At 36.6% G+C, this 19,192-nt stretch overlaps 1 protein-coding gene across 6 annotated transcripts in view; it reads right to left on the reverse strand.

The window, feature by feature from the left end:
• Nucleotides 1-1,419: 1,419 nt before the first annotated feature.
• Nucleotides 1,420-19,192, reverse strand: part of TMEM161B (transmembrane protein 161B) — a 55,198-nt gene continuing 37,425 nt past the window's right edge. For 2 of the 6 annotated variants that reach the window (XM_039703544.1, XM_039703540.1), the window contains one exon: nt 15,120-18,348. In XM_039703544.1, the coding sequence (XP_039559478.1) occupies nt 18,071-18,348 (278 nt within the window). In that variant the 3' untranslated portion in view covers nt 15,120-18,070. The other 4 variants (XM_039703546.1, XM_039703543.1, XM_039703541.1 and 1 more) reach the window with 4 other exon arrangements.

Below are 19,192 nucleotides of genomic sequence, written 5' to 3' on the forward strand. Positions count from 1 at the left end.
TACACCCTCTTTTTCCACAGCAAGGGGGTGATGCCCCTTTCACATGAATACTGTCACCACCAAGATTGGGGTATGGTGGTAGAGCTGCACTCATCCCCCTCCCTTTTGCCTGGCCAGGCTGAGACTATGGGATGTTGCTGCTCACCGGGAATATTTATATAAGCTGAGGGAGACTTCTAGCAATAGCACCAACATGCAGATGTGGAAAAAAGACAGGAAAAATTACAAGACCATTTATAGGTTGTTCATACAACCTTGCTAAGAGCCCTACAAAACTCATTACAACACTAACAAACGGAAGCATTTTACAAAACCTGTAGCTCTTCAATAATTCTGAATTGCTCTGAAACACTTGTGCTCCAAATACTCATACTCCATAAAGTCTCTCAATCATTGCAGATGTATAAAAGGAATATAGTCAAAATTACAACTCCTATAATTGCAGGTGTGAAATGAAATGGTTCTGTATTTTTCTTTTGTAATTTTTGCTATTCACCAAGTAAAAAAGTGGATTATAGGATGCAAAAAAAAAGAAATTATTTTCTGGATTAAAAAAAATCAGTTATGTTATGCAACATTGCCTAAACTATCATTAATTATTTTTCTTTAGTTAATATCCACTTCATGAGCAAAAACACCTTGAAACATGAAGTGGTTGGACAATCTTCAGAGATTTTCCTTTAGTATTGAAAGTGTTTTATAATCAGGAGAAGATGTACACTTGAAGCATGTTGTGCTGGGAATTGAAATATATTAGAAAATACCTTAAGATTACCACTTTTTTTTCTATTACACTACACAACAAAGAGCAGCACTGAATTGTTTAGATCAGACATTCTTAAATGGGAAGTTGTGTGAATAAAGGTTATTTCAGTTTAGCTACTAAAACAAAAGAATATTGGTGTGTGGGAGGAAAAATTTCAGAATAACTTAAAAAGACAGGAAAATTTATTCAGCTTCAATTAAGAAATCAATTACAAAAACATCCCAAATTCTAATAAAAATAAAAAAATAGAAAATATGGGTTTCATCACAGTTACTAATTTAATTCACAAATATCTTAGTTCCTTGAGGAGAGTGGTCCTTTGCATTTTAATTTTAAGAAAACACCACTTCTTCTCATGCTGCTCACTGACGAACAATAACTGTATCTTCCCAAGAAAAGCATTTCTGCTCACAGTGTTGTTCCAAAAATCCTCCTGTCTCTGCCCCAAGAAGAGGCCTGAAGAGTCATCGGCTGAAGCTGATTATCATCCAGTGGCACAGTATGGTATATGAGCAATCCCATGCTTAAAAGATGCAAAAAACCAGAGAAAGCTACAAGGGAGAAAAATGAATGCACTAACAGAACTGGATGCAAAAACTTATTTCTTTTTTTTTTTCCTTGTTTCTGCCCCCATCTCCTTTTTTTTTTTTTAATCTTTCTTCCCTCCCCTCCCACCAACTAAATTAATCACAAAATCTAGGTCAGCACAAATGAACAAGGTGACCCAGCTGCAAACAAAATGGGTAAAACAGCAACAAGTGAGGCAGCTGTGAGGGCATATGCCCCAGAATTGAAATTGCTAGGAAACAGCTTCATGCAGCTCTAACCAATTTTTAAATGTGCTTACTCTTGGTTTTTACAAGTAAGTTTAAAAACACATATTTAACACTAATTTCTGGAATATATTTTGAATCAAACAACATAATAAACCAGTCACTAAACTGCAAAAAACTTCAAATTAAGTTTCTTGTATTTTTCAAATTAATCAAAAACCACCCCTTTTGATTCAGCAGGGACTAAGAGAGCATGTCTTGGTTTGAAAGACAGATGTCAGCTACGGAAGGCAGGAGCCTCCCTTGGAATGGACAATGTAAACCCCTTCCCTCCGAATTACTGTAATTTTGAAATTAAGGGGCTCTCAGGCAAAATTATGGGAAAACGGAATAACAGTTAATTACCAGTATGGATAACAAGGCAAAGAAGCAACAACAATGGCAATGACAAAAACCATAACCAGAAACCCAGTAACAGTCTTCTTGGCCGCAGGCACTTTTCCCGTTGTTGTAGTTACGGTCACAGCCCGCAGGAATGAGCAAAATTCCCGGGATGGCGGACGACCTGTATGAGAAGCTCCGCAGCTGCAGCTGGAACTACGGGGTGTCTCAGCAGGCAGGGTCGCGGGGCTGCAGTGTAGCAAAGCTCTGAGCAGTGGCAAAGGATCCCGGGCACCCCAGCAGATGATGAAAAGTCCCTTTTTTTAATGAGGCAGCTGTTAATAAGGACCCAGTTCAGTGGCTGCTGTCACAAACAGAGGCTCACCCCACAGCAGAGGCAGCGGGATCGGGCTGGGCTGTGGCGGCAGCGAATTTTCTGCCCGAGGCAGCAGCTCCGGCCGTCCTCCTCCTCCTTCGAGAGAGACGGAGAGAGAGGGAGACAGAGGGAGACAGAGACAGAGACAGAGACAGAGACAGAGACAGAGAGACAGACAGAAACAGAGTGTGATCTCTGCCCTACCCTGGAAGCCTCAGGTAAAGAGTAGCCAGCTTCTGAGTAGTACAACTTATTTTGTATCTATTAGGTATGCAGTCATTAATGTTTCCTCAAGGGGAAAAATCCAAAAGAAGAACTCCTAAAACCCCAACAGCATGTGTCCAGATTCCCCCTTAAAAACTTTCCACACATGAAGTCTGTAAAACATGTATTTTATCAGTGAAACAAAAGTTTAAAAAAAGCCCCAAACAAACAAAACAAACAAACAAAAAACCCAACCAGAATAAAAACATAAAACAAAAAAAACCCAACAACAACAACAACAAAAAACAACAACCAAAGAACTTCTGTCAGAAAATGCCAATTCTCTCAAAGATTAAGAAAAAGTATGGGATAAAGGAATCATTCAGAAGGTTGCATACAAAAAGAAAATGCCAGCAAAAGTAAACTACATGACATTACTCAAGAGTTCAAAACCAGTTCTATGAATAGGAACTGCATGTGCTACATGAAACAACTGAAGTAACTCTCATGTAGTGATGGATCTCATACCCATCTTTGTCCAGAGCATAGAAGGGGAACCTACTGCCTCCTGTATTGTTCCTCATCCTAGGGGCAATATCCAGCCCTCTTGTAAAGGGTGACTGTTCATGGGGGAAAATAAAGGAGAATTCAATTGTGATTTGCAATGGGCTAAACACTGCTACATCTAAAGCCAGTATCAATGTGCTTTAACTTAGCCAACAGAAGACCAGTTAGACACATGCCCAAATGTAGGAATGTTCCCCCTGTTGACAGAGTGACAAAACTATCCTTTGTCCCCCTAAAAAGGAAAGAAGCCCAGAAGTTTCTCTCCTCTATTAGGTGAAAAGGCACCTCTCATAGGCTTAGGGACTTCACCTCAAACTTAAGGATAGCTAATTGGACAGGAGCCAAAAAGTCCCGCCTGGACAATTTACTCGAAAAACAAGTGAACAAAGAAATGAATTGCTTTAGTGAGGTTTTTTACCAGGAGCAAGAACTTCTTGCACCTGGACTGGTTTTCTCTGTAAAGAGTTTGTTATTTTGCCTTTTATTATTAAACCTTTTTGTTTCCAACACTGCAACAGAAGCTATTCTTCTGATTTTGTGCCTCCAAAGGTAGCTGAGCTATCTTGGGTGAGTTATAGACCTCCAAGAGCTTATGACACCTGGCATGAAGAGGTACCTATTACTCCCAAGTATAAAGTCTGTGGTAATCACATATTCTCTGAACATGTCCCAGGATTTTCCCGGGAAGCTGTGAGAAGCTGTGAGAATGCTCAGAGAAAGAATTAAAACAATTATTATCTCCCTTTCTGAAACCATTGCTTATAGATATGATTCTCCAGAGTGCACTGTTTATAGTTCACCAATAGTGTGAGGGAAGATTCCTGAAGGCCAATCAGCTCTTAGGTTCATCATTGTTTCTAGATGATCTGTAGATTTCTAATAATAAAGTGGTTTTTTTCATGCCTTCTGATGACGGAGTCTCTGTATTATCTTTGTCTGTCCCCAATACCCCTTTGGTGATAAATGTCTTAGCAAAACAAGACCAGGGCATCCACAAATATTTAAAAACTCATTGTGAGGTGCACAGGCTTGAACACTTCACCCTGTAAAAAACTCTCTACATGTTTCTAACCATGTAATGGTCCAACATTTACCCACTAAACAAACAATTTAGTCTTGTTCCTCATACAGTGGGCACCAATTGTTCAGGATACAAAAAGATGGGGTCAACTGATGAGGCAATTAAAAAAAGGTTTATTGCAAAATCAGTCTCATCCGAAGCCATTGCATCAGAGCCATTCTAATTCTAATTACAATGTCTTTTATAAATTTCTTATCCAATCAGCTACTTCCACAAAGCTTGCTAGCATCTTCATAAATAAATTTCTAATTGCTACGTTTTACACAATTTGCCACAATGCATATTTTTCTATCCAATCATATAACTCTACAGAAACTTACTGCTATCCTGTAACTTCTACCTCAATAACAAGTTCTATTGTTAGACTTTATTTTTTTGCTTAACAAATTTATTTGCTTACATGAGATATAATTCTCCTGCTTAAAACACTTCTGCTTAAATGACAAATCTGTATTCTTATTTTGTGCTTGTTTCACTATTCTATTTTAAACTTTCAAGCCTTCTCCAAGGTCTTAGGTGAAACACTGTATCCATCTCTATGTGGTAGGGTGGGGAACTCTCTGTGCTTGCCTTTCCCACGCATTGCTAGTTCCGATTCATTGCAATATTGCTTGTTCAGGAAACTTAATGTAAAAACCTTTTTAATTGAATGACCTGCTAGAAGTATATTAAAGTGATCTCATGATTCTAATATTTTTAAAGAAAGGTCATTTGCAAAGTGATCATTTTTCATATGCAAGACCAGTGGCTTTTTTCAGCATTCAGATTCCACGTCTTCCTTTTCACTTACATTTAATTTTCACACCCAGTAGCAGACAGGTTAAAGAGACACCACAACCATGAAATACAATCAAGTAATTTTAAAAGATTTTAAAACACAGTTTAAAATCTAATTTTATTTTTTCAGTCTATGAGGCACTTGTACGTTGTCATTTTCTCAGATGTAAGATATATATAGCACACTGTATATATGTCTATATCTATAAATAGACATACATATACACATATATATACATAATATATATAAATATATATTGTACATTGTCATTTTCTCAGATACATGTATGTATATGTCTCCCAATAAAGACTTTGACAAAAATAAACCCTTCACTCTTCTATGTAGGTGAATCAAAAGCTACAGAAGATAGAAGTAAAAACAGGATTGCAGAGACTGAATGCAAATTGAGGAAATAAATTTTATTTAAGCAGCATATCTTGCCCACTTCAAAACTTACTCTTCAGTATTTCAGGTTGATGTTTATATACCTAATTTATTTGTTAAAAAGCAGGAATACTACTAAATCCACTTCAGCAAAGAAACCAAACTTTCAGGGTCCTTCTTCTGTCCTGCCGAAGAGCTGCTCCATTTAGCATAGCTCGACATTGCACGCATCAGCAGCTGACCTTCGGGCACAATTATCTGTATTTAATGAGCACCACAGATACTGCCTTCTTGGCAAATGCTGCCTTCCTTGGTACAGCTCTGCAATGGAGAGAAAACACCTACAAGCTTTTTGTGTTATCAAGTTAAGAGAACACAGACTGAAAGCACTGTGTTAATCAAAATCTGGTAAAAATAATGGTAAAGCTGAAAGTAACTATTAATTTTGTAACAAAAATATTTTTTCTGTGAGTTTAGAATAACTGTGTTTTATATAGATGCAAACATCAGGAACTTACAGAGCTGGCCGAGATCGGAGGTATTTACAAAAGGCAGCAAGTCTGGACTTAATACGGTTTCCCAAAATGAATTCTTGCTGTGGGGTGACTTAGGTATGTTTTAAATCTTGCAACAGTTCTTTCTCTACAATGGCTAAGAAAAGTAACTTTTCTAGTGGGAGTGAAGAGAGGTGATAAATAACAGTGGATAGGAGAAGTAGTAACATGGAAGGAAAAAATCAGTGCAAGAAGAAAGCTGCATTTCTTTCATAACCAAACTCAAAACAAAAGCAGACAAACAGCACACAAATAAGAGGAAGCATAGTAACAATCTACCACATGAAGATAGGGGAAAAAGCCAAGAAAGCTGAGAATGCCTAAGGGACAACAGAAATAAGAAGGAAAATTTATAGCTGTCATTTAAGATGGAAATGAAACAAATAAACTGCTGGGATGCCAGGATGATTTTTTTGCCTTTTCTTTTGTATACATTTTATATAACCTTCATGTACACTCAGTATTCTTATATGCATACTTGTAATTCCTTAAGTCTGATAATTGCGTAGTCCTAGTATTTTGTTAGGCCAGAAGACCAAACACCCTACAGGCCTTGCAGTAGGAGGCCAGAAAACCCTACACTATCTTGAGAAATAGAGGCCCCCTCTAGCACATATGTTGTAAACTAGAGATTTGGCCCATCCAGAATGGTATTCCTCAGATGGGGGAATACCATGCCATTCATCCAGGCCTTCCATTGGGGCATCCTTGTTAGATATGCTAATTTGTGAGGTCTATAAATTGTACATGCGGTCTATCGTATGTGTGCTTTGCCACCTTGGTGAAACAGAGCACCATAAGAATCCTTATTAAAATACCAAGGTAAAAACTCCTTATTCTCCAAACCATGTCTGTCTTTCAATTTTTTTCTGATCAGGAAGAGGCATTAGCTGGAATACTCTTGTTTTTTAAAATGGCAGGCCAGGATACAGGAAAAAAAGACTAGGGAATACTGACAAATTAAATGTATAGACATAATCAGAGGAAAGTCACTGGGTACCATGGAGTTGGTGGTTATATCTTAAAAGACATATATGTAAACTTACATATAAACTGAGAATTATTGAATATCCAGGTAAGAATCAGAGCTGCAAAGTTGTTGCAAAAGAACAAGTAAAGTTAATTGTGATTTGCATTAATAAGGCTGACTAACTAGTATGTGAGAGGTTATTATCTTGGCAGGGGTAGCATAAGGGGTGGCATGAAAAGACCATGAACACAGTACTATTTTGTGTGAGCATACACAGGTTAAGTAATAGTTTTGTAAATCTGTAATTACAGATTCATGTAGGAGCATTTGCACCTGGTGGAGCAATTTGTGGGAAAGGATGACAAAGGTATGGGATGCAAAAAGAAATGGTAAGCATGTGCCTGGGCTGCCTGGCCCACTGTGTCTGCAGGAGGACACAGCTGGCACCTTTGGAGGTTGCTCCACTAAAAGCAACACTCCTCAGCTAAAAACTGTGGTCAATGGAGTTGAATTCAACAGCATTTAGAAAGTGAATTTTCACAGAAAGGTTGCCTTTTAAGATAACACGGTCTTTAGACAGAGCAAAACTTTTGTATTACCTTACTTTATATTTACTTTCAATTTTATATTATTTTTTTACTAGATGCCAGCAAAATTTTAAAATCTTTTACCACTAAAACTTTTTGAAAGCATTAAAAGCAATGCAGTATAAAAAATGGCAATGCATAGTCTGTGTTAAAGTATTAGAGTTGTGCCTTTAGTGTGGCAAACCAGCCACAGTGGTTCCAATCCAAAAGTTCCAAAATTCCAAGCGTAAGAATAGAAATTGATTAAATAGTGGTTTATTTGTTGATCCTGGTGCTGTAGTTTTCCCAGGTTCTCACATGAAAAACAATACACACCACCTCATCCTGCAGTTTTACAGCATTAGTCCTACTTGTTCTGCAGTACACAATATAATCTCCAGCTTGGGCCTTGTGTTTTCTAGTAACACTCATTCCTCATAGGAATGTCTAGCATGATAACCACATCGCAGTTTCCTGTGGAAAACAAATCCCTGTCCAGAACAACTGTTTTCATTTTGTAAATTGCACCCCAAATTCCTTGATATATAACTCAGCTGATGTCCCTCCCCATGTGCCTTTTCCCAATACTGAGCTCATGCTGTCTGGGAAATGGCAGGAACAGCTTAATCCCACTTCATGAAGGAAGAGAAAATGGAAATCCAGAAAATATATTAGCGCTGAAGATTTTTGTATTTCACTCTTCTTGTCAGGCTGATACCAATATTTCACTCAAAGAAAAAACCAGACTATAGGACCAAATCTTGAAGGTTTGTCCTAGGCACAATATAAGCCAAATGAATGGGAAGCAAATGGACATTGCTGATGCTTGAAGACCAACCTAACTCCAACTGAGAGTCCGGATTCTTTTAGTTTCTGACAATGCACAAATTCTACACAGTATATATCTATATATCTATAGAAATGACAACTTCGGGAAATCATACAAATGTTGTACTTATTGAAAAGCTGCTTTAAAATCTGACAGCTGAAAGATATGTAAGAGGTTGGTTATCCAGAACAACTGAAAGTAGCTTGTAAAGCTCATAATTCAGAGAAAAAAGTCTTTATTTTCCTGTCTGCTTTACAAAGAGACATATGCTCCCATTTCATGAAGTGAAAAGCTGACCCTCCCTCAGACTCATCAGTGCTGCACCCCCTGGAATGCAAAACTCTCATCTCGACTCCAGAGTTATGTATAAAAAACCTACCTTTTTAAAATATGGATTTAGATGGAACATGAATATTCCTCTTTAAGAGGGATTTTCTGGTCCATTTCACAGTCCACCAGGTAATAGCCTATTAAGAATAAAAGCAACAATAATTGTGCTGCATATTCTTTGAAAATTTGTCATAAAATCAGAATCAAACAAGCAACACCTTCAACATTTTCTCAGCCCTACCTAGACCAGACAGCACAGGACGGTGCCAGATGCTTACCCTATTGTCTGGAGGATATTTCCAGGCTTTCCTGTCCCACTGCACATACTCAGCTAAAATAAACATTTCAAAAAATTGAGTACTCCCTATGGAACTACACTGAATCATGCATGTCTGCATATGACAGCAGAGGTCAGCTGAAGACCTTTTAAGTCCTTTGAGTTACACACTGTGGACCTGGTGGATTGATGTGACCCTTGAAATCCAAGGCTTGCTTTTATTCCAGAAGTATACTGCCAAGGCTTTCACTCTTGTATTTTGGGCTTAACATTTCTACTGCAAAGTCCAGGGGATTGTGGATTCCAAAGGCAGCCTAAAGCATCAGGCTGCATGGAGAAAGTAGAAGGCTAAGCTGCCTTCTGAGACATAAGCAGATCTCCCACTATAATTCTGTTCTTTCCTCTTAACCGTAACTTTAAACCTCAGCATTGTTACACTTTCAGGAAGGGGTCCCACAGCTCAAATGCCTTGTAGACTTGTAGACAAATGTCAACACTGGCTCTTCTCAGCACCATGCCACACTTTACTTCTGCAACACAACTGATGGACTGAAGGGGTCTTTGGTACCACTTTGGGTTTAGGCTAAAGAAGGATGTCTACTCAAGGATTTTTTTTTTATACCTATGGAACTATTTGGGCAATTCTGGCATAATTCACCTGCACTTGTTGTACACATCTAAAGAAAATGCATGTATAACCAAATGTGATATTTCAAAAATTAAATTCAAGATGGTTACAAGATTACTAAGATTATTAAGTATACTCTTTCTTAGTGCTACTAAGATGAAACAAATAGGAGAGACCATGTAATGCCTTTAAATACATTTCTTTTTACAAGAAGCAAACACAACCCCTTTCTAAGTGATTTCCTACTAGGAAGGGCGACAGTCAAGAAGGGCAACAGTCAAGAAGGGCGACAAATCCTTTGAATGTAAAACCCAGAATTTCCTCCACTTATCATGGTGTACAGCCAATCTTCCTCTAGAAATTATTCAAAAATTTAAATTCTGAAATACACAAAAATGAAAACACTCATATGAAAATCTCTAATGGCTCTTTGTGATTAAACTGCTGTTCCCATGAATAAGACACTACCTACATTTAGACTCAGAAAGTATTTATTCTGCTGCACCCAAAAGGAGGAGGGAATAAATGGCCTACTCAATAATTTCTAAAAGTAAACAATTTAGACTAGTAGAATGGTATGAAGCCTGGTTATTACATGCTCTTTGGAGATTTTGCAAGCTGATAAAGACTAGTATATATCACAAAAGTAGGAAAAAAGCACACTGGTAGACAATAAACATTTATTGATCTTTGGCTTTAGAAATTGTCTTATTTTGGATATGGGAAATACTATATAAAATAATGGGTTTTTAAAATTCTTTACAGTGCACAAGTGCAAGGCATGCAAAGTACATGTAAGGACACTAAAATACTCTAGGAACATTACTGCAGTAGACACTATATGTCCAGCATGGGTTAATGCTTTACAAAGGCAAGCAAGTTGGAGCCACTTGATAAACAGCAGATATCACAGTTTCTCTTAGATTTGCTGTGGTATTACCATGAGCAACTAATAGACATAATTTTCATTTTAATAATGTGTGCATTATAAAAGCAGAGTTAAACTGTAACATTTCAACAAAATGAATAGGGAATAAGAAAGTATAACCTTGCTTCAGTTTTGTGATATTTACTGCTGTTAAAGAAATTTAGGCATTTAAATGACAAACCAATTCTTATTATTTTCACATTAATATAAAACAAGCAAGGCAAAACTATCTTCTTAAATGCCCTACAGGAAAAAATGTAATGTAACTTCTTACAAATAGTGTAAGGAAATATTTAGCAAACTTACTGTACCAGTTTTTCCCAAACAGTGTACTATATACAGTATGGATTTCTATAGCCACTTTTTAGAGCTAAAAGCTCAACATGCTGTGACAAGCCTTCCTCAGAAGAAGGCTTCCTTTGGTAGATTTGAACCAGCAACACCATCTCAACTTACAAGCACTTCACATGCAGAATGTATAATTGACTCAGAAGCAGGGGCCTGTTGTTTCCTCACTTTTTTAATCTCCTTGCTGAACCAGTCCTGAAGGTAGACAAGCAGTTTTAAAGTAAGGGTGGTTTCACTACTGAATACTCTTAACAGAATTCTACAAAATTCTCCCAGGTGTAAGTTTTGGAAGCTTGGTGTCAGTCAGCAGTATCACAATTGGTACTCTTTGTGCTCCAAATCCATAAGGATTCAGCAACCTTCAGTGTTGCCTTTCTGAGCCCAAGCAGAACTACTTACCTGTCTGAAATCACCCATGTGCTATATGGTATAATTGACACCAAGGTGTTAATTAACACCAAGGTATAATTAACACCAAGGTGACGCTACAGAATTTTGTAAGTCAAACCATTCCAAATCTTGTAAATACTGGCCCTCAGTCATCAAGAAAAGAATGCAGAGGTGGCAGAGGGAGGGGGTGTTAATTTAAACTAGGGGTGTTCAATTATCAGTCAGATATGGGCAAGATGGTTAGATTACCATTTAAGTAAGAGGAATGGAAAACATTTCTTCAAAATCTTATTTGTTTCCAATATGTAACAGCACAAAACCACATACGGACATTATATAAGTCAAAAAATGTATGAAAAAAATAATTTCATAGCAAACCCTATTTCAAGGGCTACCAGAATCACCCACAATTAGGTACTTCACAGTGTACAAAAAGAATATTACTGGAGATTGTTCATTAGCTGTAGTAGTTGTACCCAAGTATTACCTGCACCGCTAAAAAACAAACCCAAAACAACCAAAAAGACACCCCAAAGTGAGCTTTTTCAACTTGTGCTGTGCTCTTCTGATCACAGATCCTGACATTTAAAAGCATAGGAGCCTATTTGTTTTTAAACAGCAGCTAATGCAACACCAGATCCCTATAATGCAAACACCACTTAACACTATCCTCACTGTGAAGCACAATAGTCTTAGTATTTGTAAAGCTGTAACTATAAAAATAATATTTTAACAGTATTGTAGCAGTAAGAGAAGCTAAAATTTACATATATAACACCAGAGTCTTTTCCATTTGGCAAATACTGAAATGAAGGTAGGGGAATCTTTTTGTCTTAGGTCTTTATTCTAGAGTAGAAAGTATTATGTGCTTTTCACTTAAAGATAAAAATAAAAAAGACTATTAACTGAAGAACAACATTGAATTTATGTGTTCCCAGCAACAATGAAACACGTAGAAGATTTAAAATAAAATATTTACAACTTGGAAGATATTCCCTGTGCAATTTGTAACATGTCTACCTTATGAGAAATTTTAGGCCGATATTATTTAATAGCATCTTTGCATTAATATTTCCTCACATAAATGGGAAGACAGCTTTGAGTAACTTCTACTACAGAATTTTTTTCCACTTATATTCCTCCTAGAAAGCCTTACATACTGTTAACAATGGAACAAAGGAATGATCAAAGATACGAAAAATAAAAACTGTTGGCCCATCATGACATGGGTATGAATTGTAGTTATGAAACATGATTTTTGATGCCTTTTTCTTCATCCTATGTTTTTATGAAAAATACTGTGAATATGTATTCTGGAAGCTTAGAACACATACAGGAGGCAGAGTTACTATGAACAGAGGAATAGAGAATAAGTCTGACTTCAAGCACAGGAATTTTAAGCCAGGTTTTAAAAAATACATTGCAGTACAAGAAAAGAATAATGACTTACTACTAAGGAGTTTGTAAAAAGCTATTCAAAGTTCTTTTGAGACGTGTATTTTATACATAGCAGGATCATATGGATAGTATGTTGTTGAGAAAAAATGCTGCAAGTACAAATTCTAAGGGTCTTGACTGATGTGTAATCACATGGAAAAATCTGGTATTTACAGGTGCATTTTGGACTTTGCTATAAAAATGCATACCTGTTAATACTTCAGCTTAAACATCAAGCTAAAAAAAAAAAATAAAAGTTTTTGACTTCTAGTTGCAGGCACTAATATTAATTTTAAAAAAATGAAAATATGATCCATGGTATTAGGATTAAAAATAATTTCCATTAAAAACACTATTGAAATCAAGGGTATAAAAATACATATACACTGGCATGCAAAACAACATGCAGTGCACTGGCAATCCACAGTGAGAGAGACTGGAAAAAGTTAAGTGCAGCATATACAGATGTCAGTAAAAGCAGCCTGGAAATGACATGCTGGCTTCATGATCTCACCTAGAGCAGGAAGACCTTTCAGTCTAGTACTCAGAGAGTACTACAGACACGCCATCTACTTCATCATATAGCACACGACTGTATGTGCTGCGCACAGGTCATAAAGCGTGGCAGGCCTTCCTAAAGAAGGAGACACAAAAATCACTCTGAAGCATAGACAGACCAATCTGAATCAGCCTGCTTAGTGAGATCAGACATCTAGCTTCTAAGCATCTGTTGCCTCGATGCTCTTTAGAGTAGGTATCTGTGACATCAAAATATTGCTCTATTTACCATTTGGGATTTGGGCTGCAGATGTTAAAAATAACAGTCTTACTCACAATTCACATTTAATATTTGATTTAAGATACAAGTAACCTGCTGTTGCCTTCCTCCATTAAGATTTTGCTCAGGCGTACACAAGAGAACACACAGTTTTCTTTGGCCTCATACTTGTTCAATGTCTCCATTCTGTCTGGGCACTCAATTCTTTAACTAAAAGTATCTAGGAACTTGACAGTGACAAAATTAACTGTGGGATTATGTGTGTGGGGTTAAGGTGTGGAGGGGCTGTGTTGAACAAATTAATGTGCAAAATGTGTCATGAGAAAAATAATGAAGCGTAGTATTTAAGAACTGATAAAAATTATCTCTGTGGAAAGTACAGCTGGTATTTGAGAATAAAGAGACATAAGGCCTTTTATCTTGGAGAATCTTCCAACAGCTTTAAGATCAGATGTGTTCAATTTCCTATTTGATATATCCAAAATGCCTATTATCACTTAGATGTAGTTACTGTAATGAAGCACAGCACTTTGAATTGTTCCTTGGAAGTTAGCTGAAATTTCCATACTTGCTAACCACTATATAGAGTGAGGTTATGCTGCCTAAATGTTGAGTTGATGTCTTGGTAGCATTTTTATTCTTAAGACAAATTTGACTTTACATCCAGGGAAGAACATATCTCTGTTTAAACACCCTGCAGTACTTGTGATCCAAATGAGGAGAACTGCAACAGAAATTAACTTTCTCTAAGTATCCTCTGTACAAGGATATTCTCTTGTACTCATGCTACTATTTAATCTGTGGATCCTTTATGCAAGAGAATTCTGGAAGTGGGAAAGACTGCGCAGCTAACAAAACCTCAAAAACTGGTATAACCTATAGCTTGAGAAGGAATTAAAAGAGGACAAGAGCAGCCTGAAAATGTCACCTACCAAGTGAACAGGCTTTCTATAATTTATTCTCCTGTTCTTAATCAACTTCTCTTAGCTCAGAAATAGCCAAGTGTATGTCTGGACCTCCCCCAACTTGCTGGAAGACTTGGATTTTTCACTGCCTTAATCCTTTGTTGAAAGGGACCCACAAAATAAAAGTGAAGAGTTTAAACAAATGTTAACAAGTTTGTTCATGTTTCAGATGGAATTTTAAGTTATTTAAACTATTTAAAGGAACTAATCCTTCAAAAAAATAGACAAATTTAAACTAAACACAAGTCAAAATACAATCTTGAACAAATTTAGCCTACTTGCTTCTGAGAAGGGAACATATGGACAGCACTGTAGATCGGCAATGGAAGTCACATCACTAAGAAAGGAAGGGAGATCTGAATTTAAGAAGAAAGAAACAGACATGGATTCTTTGCCAAAGGAACATTTCCTTCTAAAATCTCTCAGAAACTAAGGGCGATCTCACTGTGGCTTCCAAGTACTTAAAGGGAGCTTATAAAAAAGAGGGAGAATTATTTTTTGCACAGGCAGGGAGTGATGGGACAAGGGGGAACACTTCTAAACTAGAAGAGGGGAGATTTAGATTAAGTGTTAGATGGAGACTCTTGCCTGTGAAGGTGGTGAGGCACTAGATAAGGTTACCCAGAGAAGCTATGGCTGCCCATCTCTGGAGGTGTTCAAAGCCATGTTTGATGGGGCTTGGAGCAACCTGGTCTGGTGAAAAGTGATCCATTCCAGATCAATTCCAACCCAAACCATTCACCAATTTTTTATTAAGTAGTGGGCAAAAAGCAAGACAAAATGTTTAAGAAACCTGAGTAACACTTACCAACCTTTCAGTCACATTTTATTGCTTTTCCATTTCTGAAAGATGTTTTCCCCCCATCACCAGGTGCTGATAAAGATCTCCATGAAACATACGAATAATTTGCCAGCTGCAGGAACTTACTACAGAAGTAAGCAGATATTCCTCTGAACCTTACACAATATATATGGAAGTCAGGACTATCAGGTTGCTACTTTACTTTAAAACACATTTTTGATCGTATCACATACTTGTCAGAAGCACTGCTCACAACCTTAGCAATATGGTCCCTCTGGTTTCACTGTCACCATGTTTCAAAGGCTTTTATTACCATATTTAAATTTTTCATAAGCCTTCATTTAATCATGTCAGGATTAAATGGATCAACAGAAAGACCATCTCCCACTCACTGCTGACCAGAAGGTTAACCATTCAATTCTGCAGAACAATGGACTGTAGAACAATTGAACAGCACAGTGGCTACAAGCACTGAACTTCATGTTTGTAACACTAGGTGCATATTTTTCACTGCGATCAGTGTGATGTCTGAACAGTAAGTCAGCATGACTTAAGCAAAAGCTTTGTGAAGTTCAGCTACATGATCCTTATTACTTTTGCTGAATGCATTATTATATAACTACAGTTCACTTTTACTTATAAGCTTTCAGAATGACTAATTCAGCAAAAACTGTTGCTTAACATCATTTTGAAGTATTCTGAAGTATCCAAAATTTAATCCTTCAGATTTCAACAACAGGTTACATCTCCTATATAGTGAGCTTCATCAGGTAAGTTCACTATCAGAGGCAAACTGTTTTGCATTGTTTTATTTTTCAGACCAAAGACTGGCATTGAACACCCTAACTCTAACTTAAAAGCTGGCCTTACTAATTCTGTTAGCAATGATGTATCTTGTAGTAACGATATATCTTGAACTAATATGAAAGTGGGTGCAGTATTGTTGGACTGTCATATTTTGTCATTCAATTATTCATCTGAAAAATATTTCCAAGGAATGCCTGAAATTTGAAACTATGAGGTCAAATATTATTCTCTAAGCCAATGCACAGTTAAGCTATTGTCCCTGTTAGTTACAAAAAGTTGGTGTGAAAACAACAAAGCTTGCTTGAAATAGTGCAATGAAACTAGCAGCATCACGCAAGGTGTTCTCACACATCCCAAACACATGCAGTAGGTACTAGGCTGGTGTACACAAATCTTTTCCCAATAAATGCAACTTAATAAACTAATAATTAACTTAAAAGGCTTTCAACACAGCAAGGTAGTTTATCACCAGCTTAAAATCTTGATTTTCTGCATTCATTGAGTTTGTTCTCCCATATGGTAGGTTTGCTACGTATTAAAAATTTAGTTAAGCTTTTCCATTTATAAATGCTTACGCCAAAGCTGTACACAAATTCAAGAGAAAAAGAACAGTAACATAAAACCAGCTAGTATTAGCTAAAAAACCCACTGACCTCTGTGAAGTTTAGTAATAACTGTTTAAAAAAGCTACTGCATATAAATCCCCATTCCTGTTTTGCAAATACACAAAACACCTGAAAAACTGTAAATAATTTTATGAGTGGAATCTATCTATACAGTTAAGCAAAAATTGTAAAGTTAATACTTTGATCTTTTTCTTATTACACAGCTGTTTTATTACACAGAAAATCTATGTAGCCAAGATATAGTAATTATCACTATGTGGTCAAGTTAGCACAGATTAAAGTGGCAAAGATGATGATTTGACAGAACAGAAATTTTAAGATTAACAGTTTAAGCAGATCTTTACTTCCAAGACAGTGTAAGTTCTTTAGTATAGCTAAGTACCTCTAAAGAGGCACAAAAACCAAATAGCCCTTTCAACTAAACTAAAAAAAAAAAAGAAAAAGAAGAAAAAAAAAGGAAAAAATTAAGTTTAATTTCAAAAGGCAATCTTGAAATTATTAGATACACATACACCCCTCTCCCACAGCACTGTAAGATACATTCAGGAATTTAAAATAAAGATTCCATATTTCATACCTTCATATATATTATATATTTGATATATAATATATATGTACATTACACATATACATACAATATCAGTCAGCAGGATTAAACTATTTTGTTTTGAAATGTTTGACTGGTGTCACTAATTATTTTCTATTCTTTTGTAAATTCAGTGGAATTTATCTACGACCTCAAAAGAAGAAATTTAAAAGATCCAGACGCAATGTGTGGATCAATACTAGCACCAATACAGATGGCCATTACTTCAAAATTACTGCAGGGACTGAAATAATATATTTGCTATAACTCTCTTCTTACTGCACAAGCACTCCTGCAAAATATGTAGGCAGCAATACCTGTCACGTACACACATCTGCTCCTGTTAAATTTAAATTTTATACAACTTTTCTTACTGTAATATACAGTATCTCTTTTGTCCTGTTGGATTTTTTAATTTTCCAAGGAGAAAAGTGATCAATAGCTGTCCAACAGAATTTTTTTTAAATCCCCTCTCTCTCCTTTCACTTGTATGGCTCAGTTTCAAGACTTAATCAATAGGCAGCTTAATCAATAGCCACCATCACTATGTCCAGTACCCTTAGAATGCAGTTCAGCTAGTGACTGTTGATGCTTAAAAAACAAATTTTTGAGTTTGGCTTGCTGTTTGTGGAAACCAAGGTACTCAGAGGTCACATCTTTTCAGCATCCTTACCACCATCTACAACACAATAATGTCAGTCAGTCCCAGGAGTATAACTGAATTAGTTACCTACCATTTGGGTAACTAAAATAACAAGCCCAGTTGCAATTTTAAACATTTTAAGATTATTCACCCTGAGAACACCAAGGAAGTCTTTAAAAATAATTATTACATGTTTTCTCTTCACATATATAGTTTTCTTTTCTCTTCATCTCCTCTTGGGTACCTGGGTTTGTATCTAGAATCTGACCTCACACTTGCTCTGTCAGTTGGCTTGCTCATGCCACAGTCAGGTACTGGTGATAGAAGAGACCAAAAAGGCTTGTAGAAAAAAGGCAAGCAGCAATCCACCAAATGAGGAAAGACAGGAGTCCCCGGAACAGGAGAGGAGTGAAAATACTCTTTAGGCTTCCCAGAGCCATTGTTATTTGTACTACAGCTACTTTCATCTTTCCATCAGCAGGTGGAGACTCAGAATAAACAGAATTGGGAAGCAGGCTGTTTTCTACTGAAGAGTCAGAATTCAATCCTGGGTAGATGCCCCAAGAATAATTACCTGTTAAAAATAAACAAGTAACAGATTTTTGTAGAATTAAATTCAAGTTCTGTTAATTCAATCACTCTACAGTCTTTGATATATTTTTAATACACACACAAAAAATGTTAAGTTTTTATAACTTAGTAAATGCAAACTATATTCATCTGCATGACATCCTGGTCATTCCAGGAAGTAGAATGAATCAATCCTACTTCATCCTGGGGTAGGATTCGTCTTGTATTTTTACATCCTAACATCTACATGTGATATAGCTACCATGAAACCTCTGTATGTCCTGGGTATGACTGACCTTACCAGATGGACATCACTACTCCAAGGCAGGATGAATCACAACCTACTAAAGCCTATCTCTAACAACTGCCTTTTTGCAAAGAAAATGACACAACTGCATGGCAGGCTATGAAAGACATGTCTCACAGGAAGGACAGAAAAGAAAGAAGGAAATGGAGAAGGAGAAGAAAAGGAAAATAGGCAGAGTAAAGAGGCAGAGTAAAGAGGCAGAGTAAAGAGGCAGAGAAAAGAGGCAGAGTAAAGAGGCAGAGTAAAGAGGCAGAGGAAACCCAAACCAGAGCTACTTCAGATCTCCCAGTAACTACACGAACCCCCAATCTCACAATTTCCTACTAATGATAAAAAAGCTGAAAAATTCCTTTGTAAGATGCTCATGAAGTTAAATCAATCATACTTTATATAATTCACTTTTAAAATACTTCTAAAAAGACAAATATTTCAACAGAAGTAAACAGTTTAATTGGTTGCATGACCTAATTTCTCAGAAATAAATAAAACAAATTAGCATGCAATTGGAAGATGTCAAACACAGCAACAGAAATAACTACAT

Source organism: Passer montanus, unplaced genomic scaffold (assembly GCF_014805655.1).
Source record: "Passer montanus isolate IOZ18808 unplaced genomic scaffold, ASM1480565v1 scaffold164, whole genome shotgun sequence".
NCBI classification, from domain to species: Eukaryota; Metazoa; Chordata; class Aves; order Passeriformes; family Passeridae; genus Passer; species Passer montanus.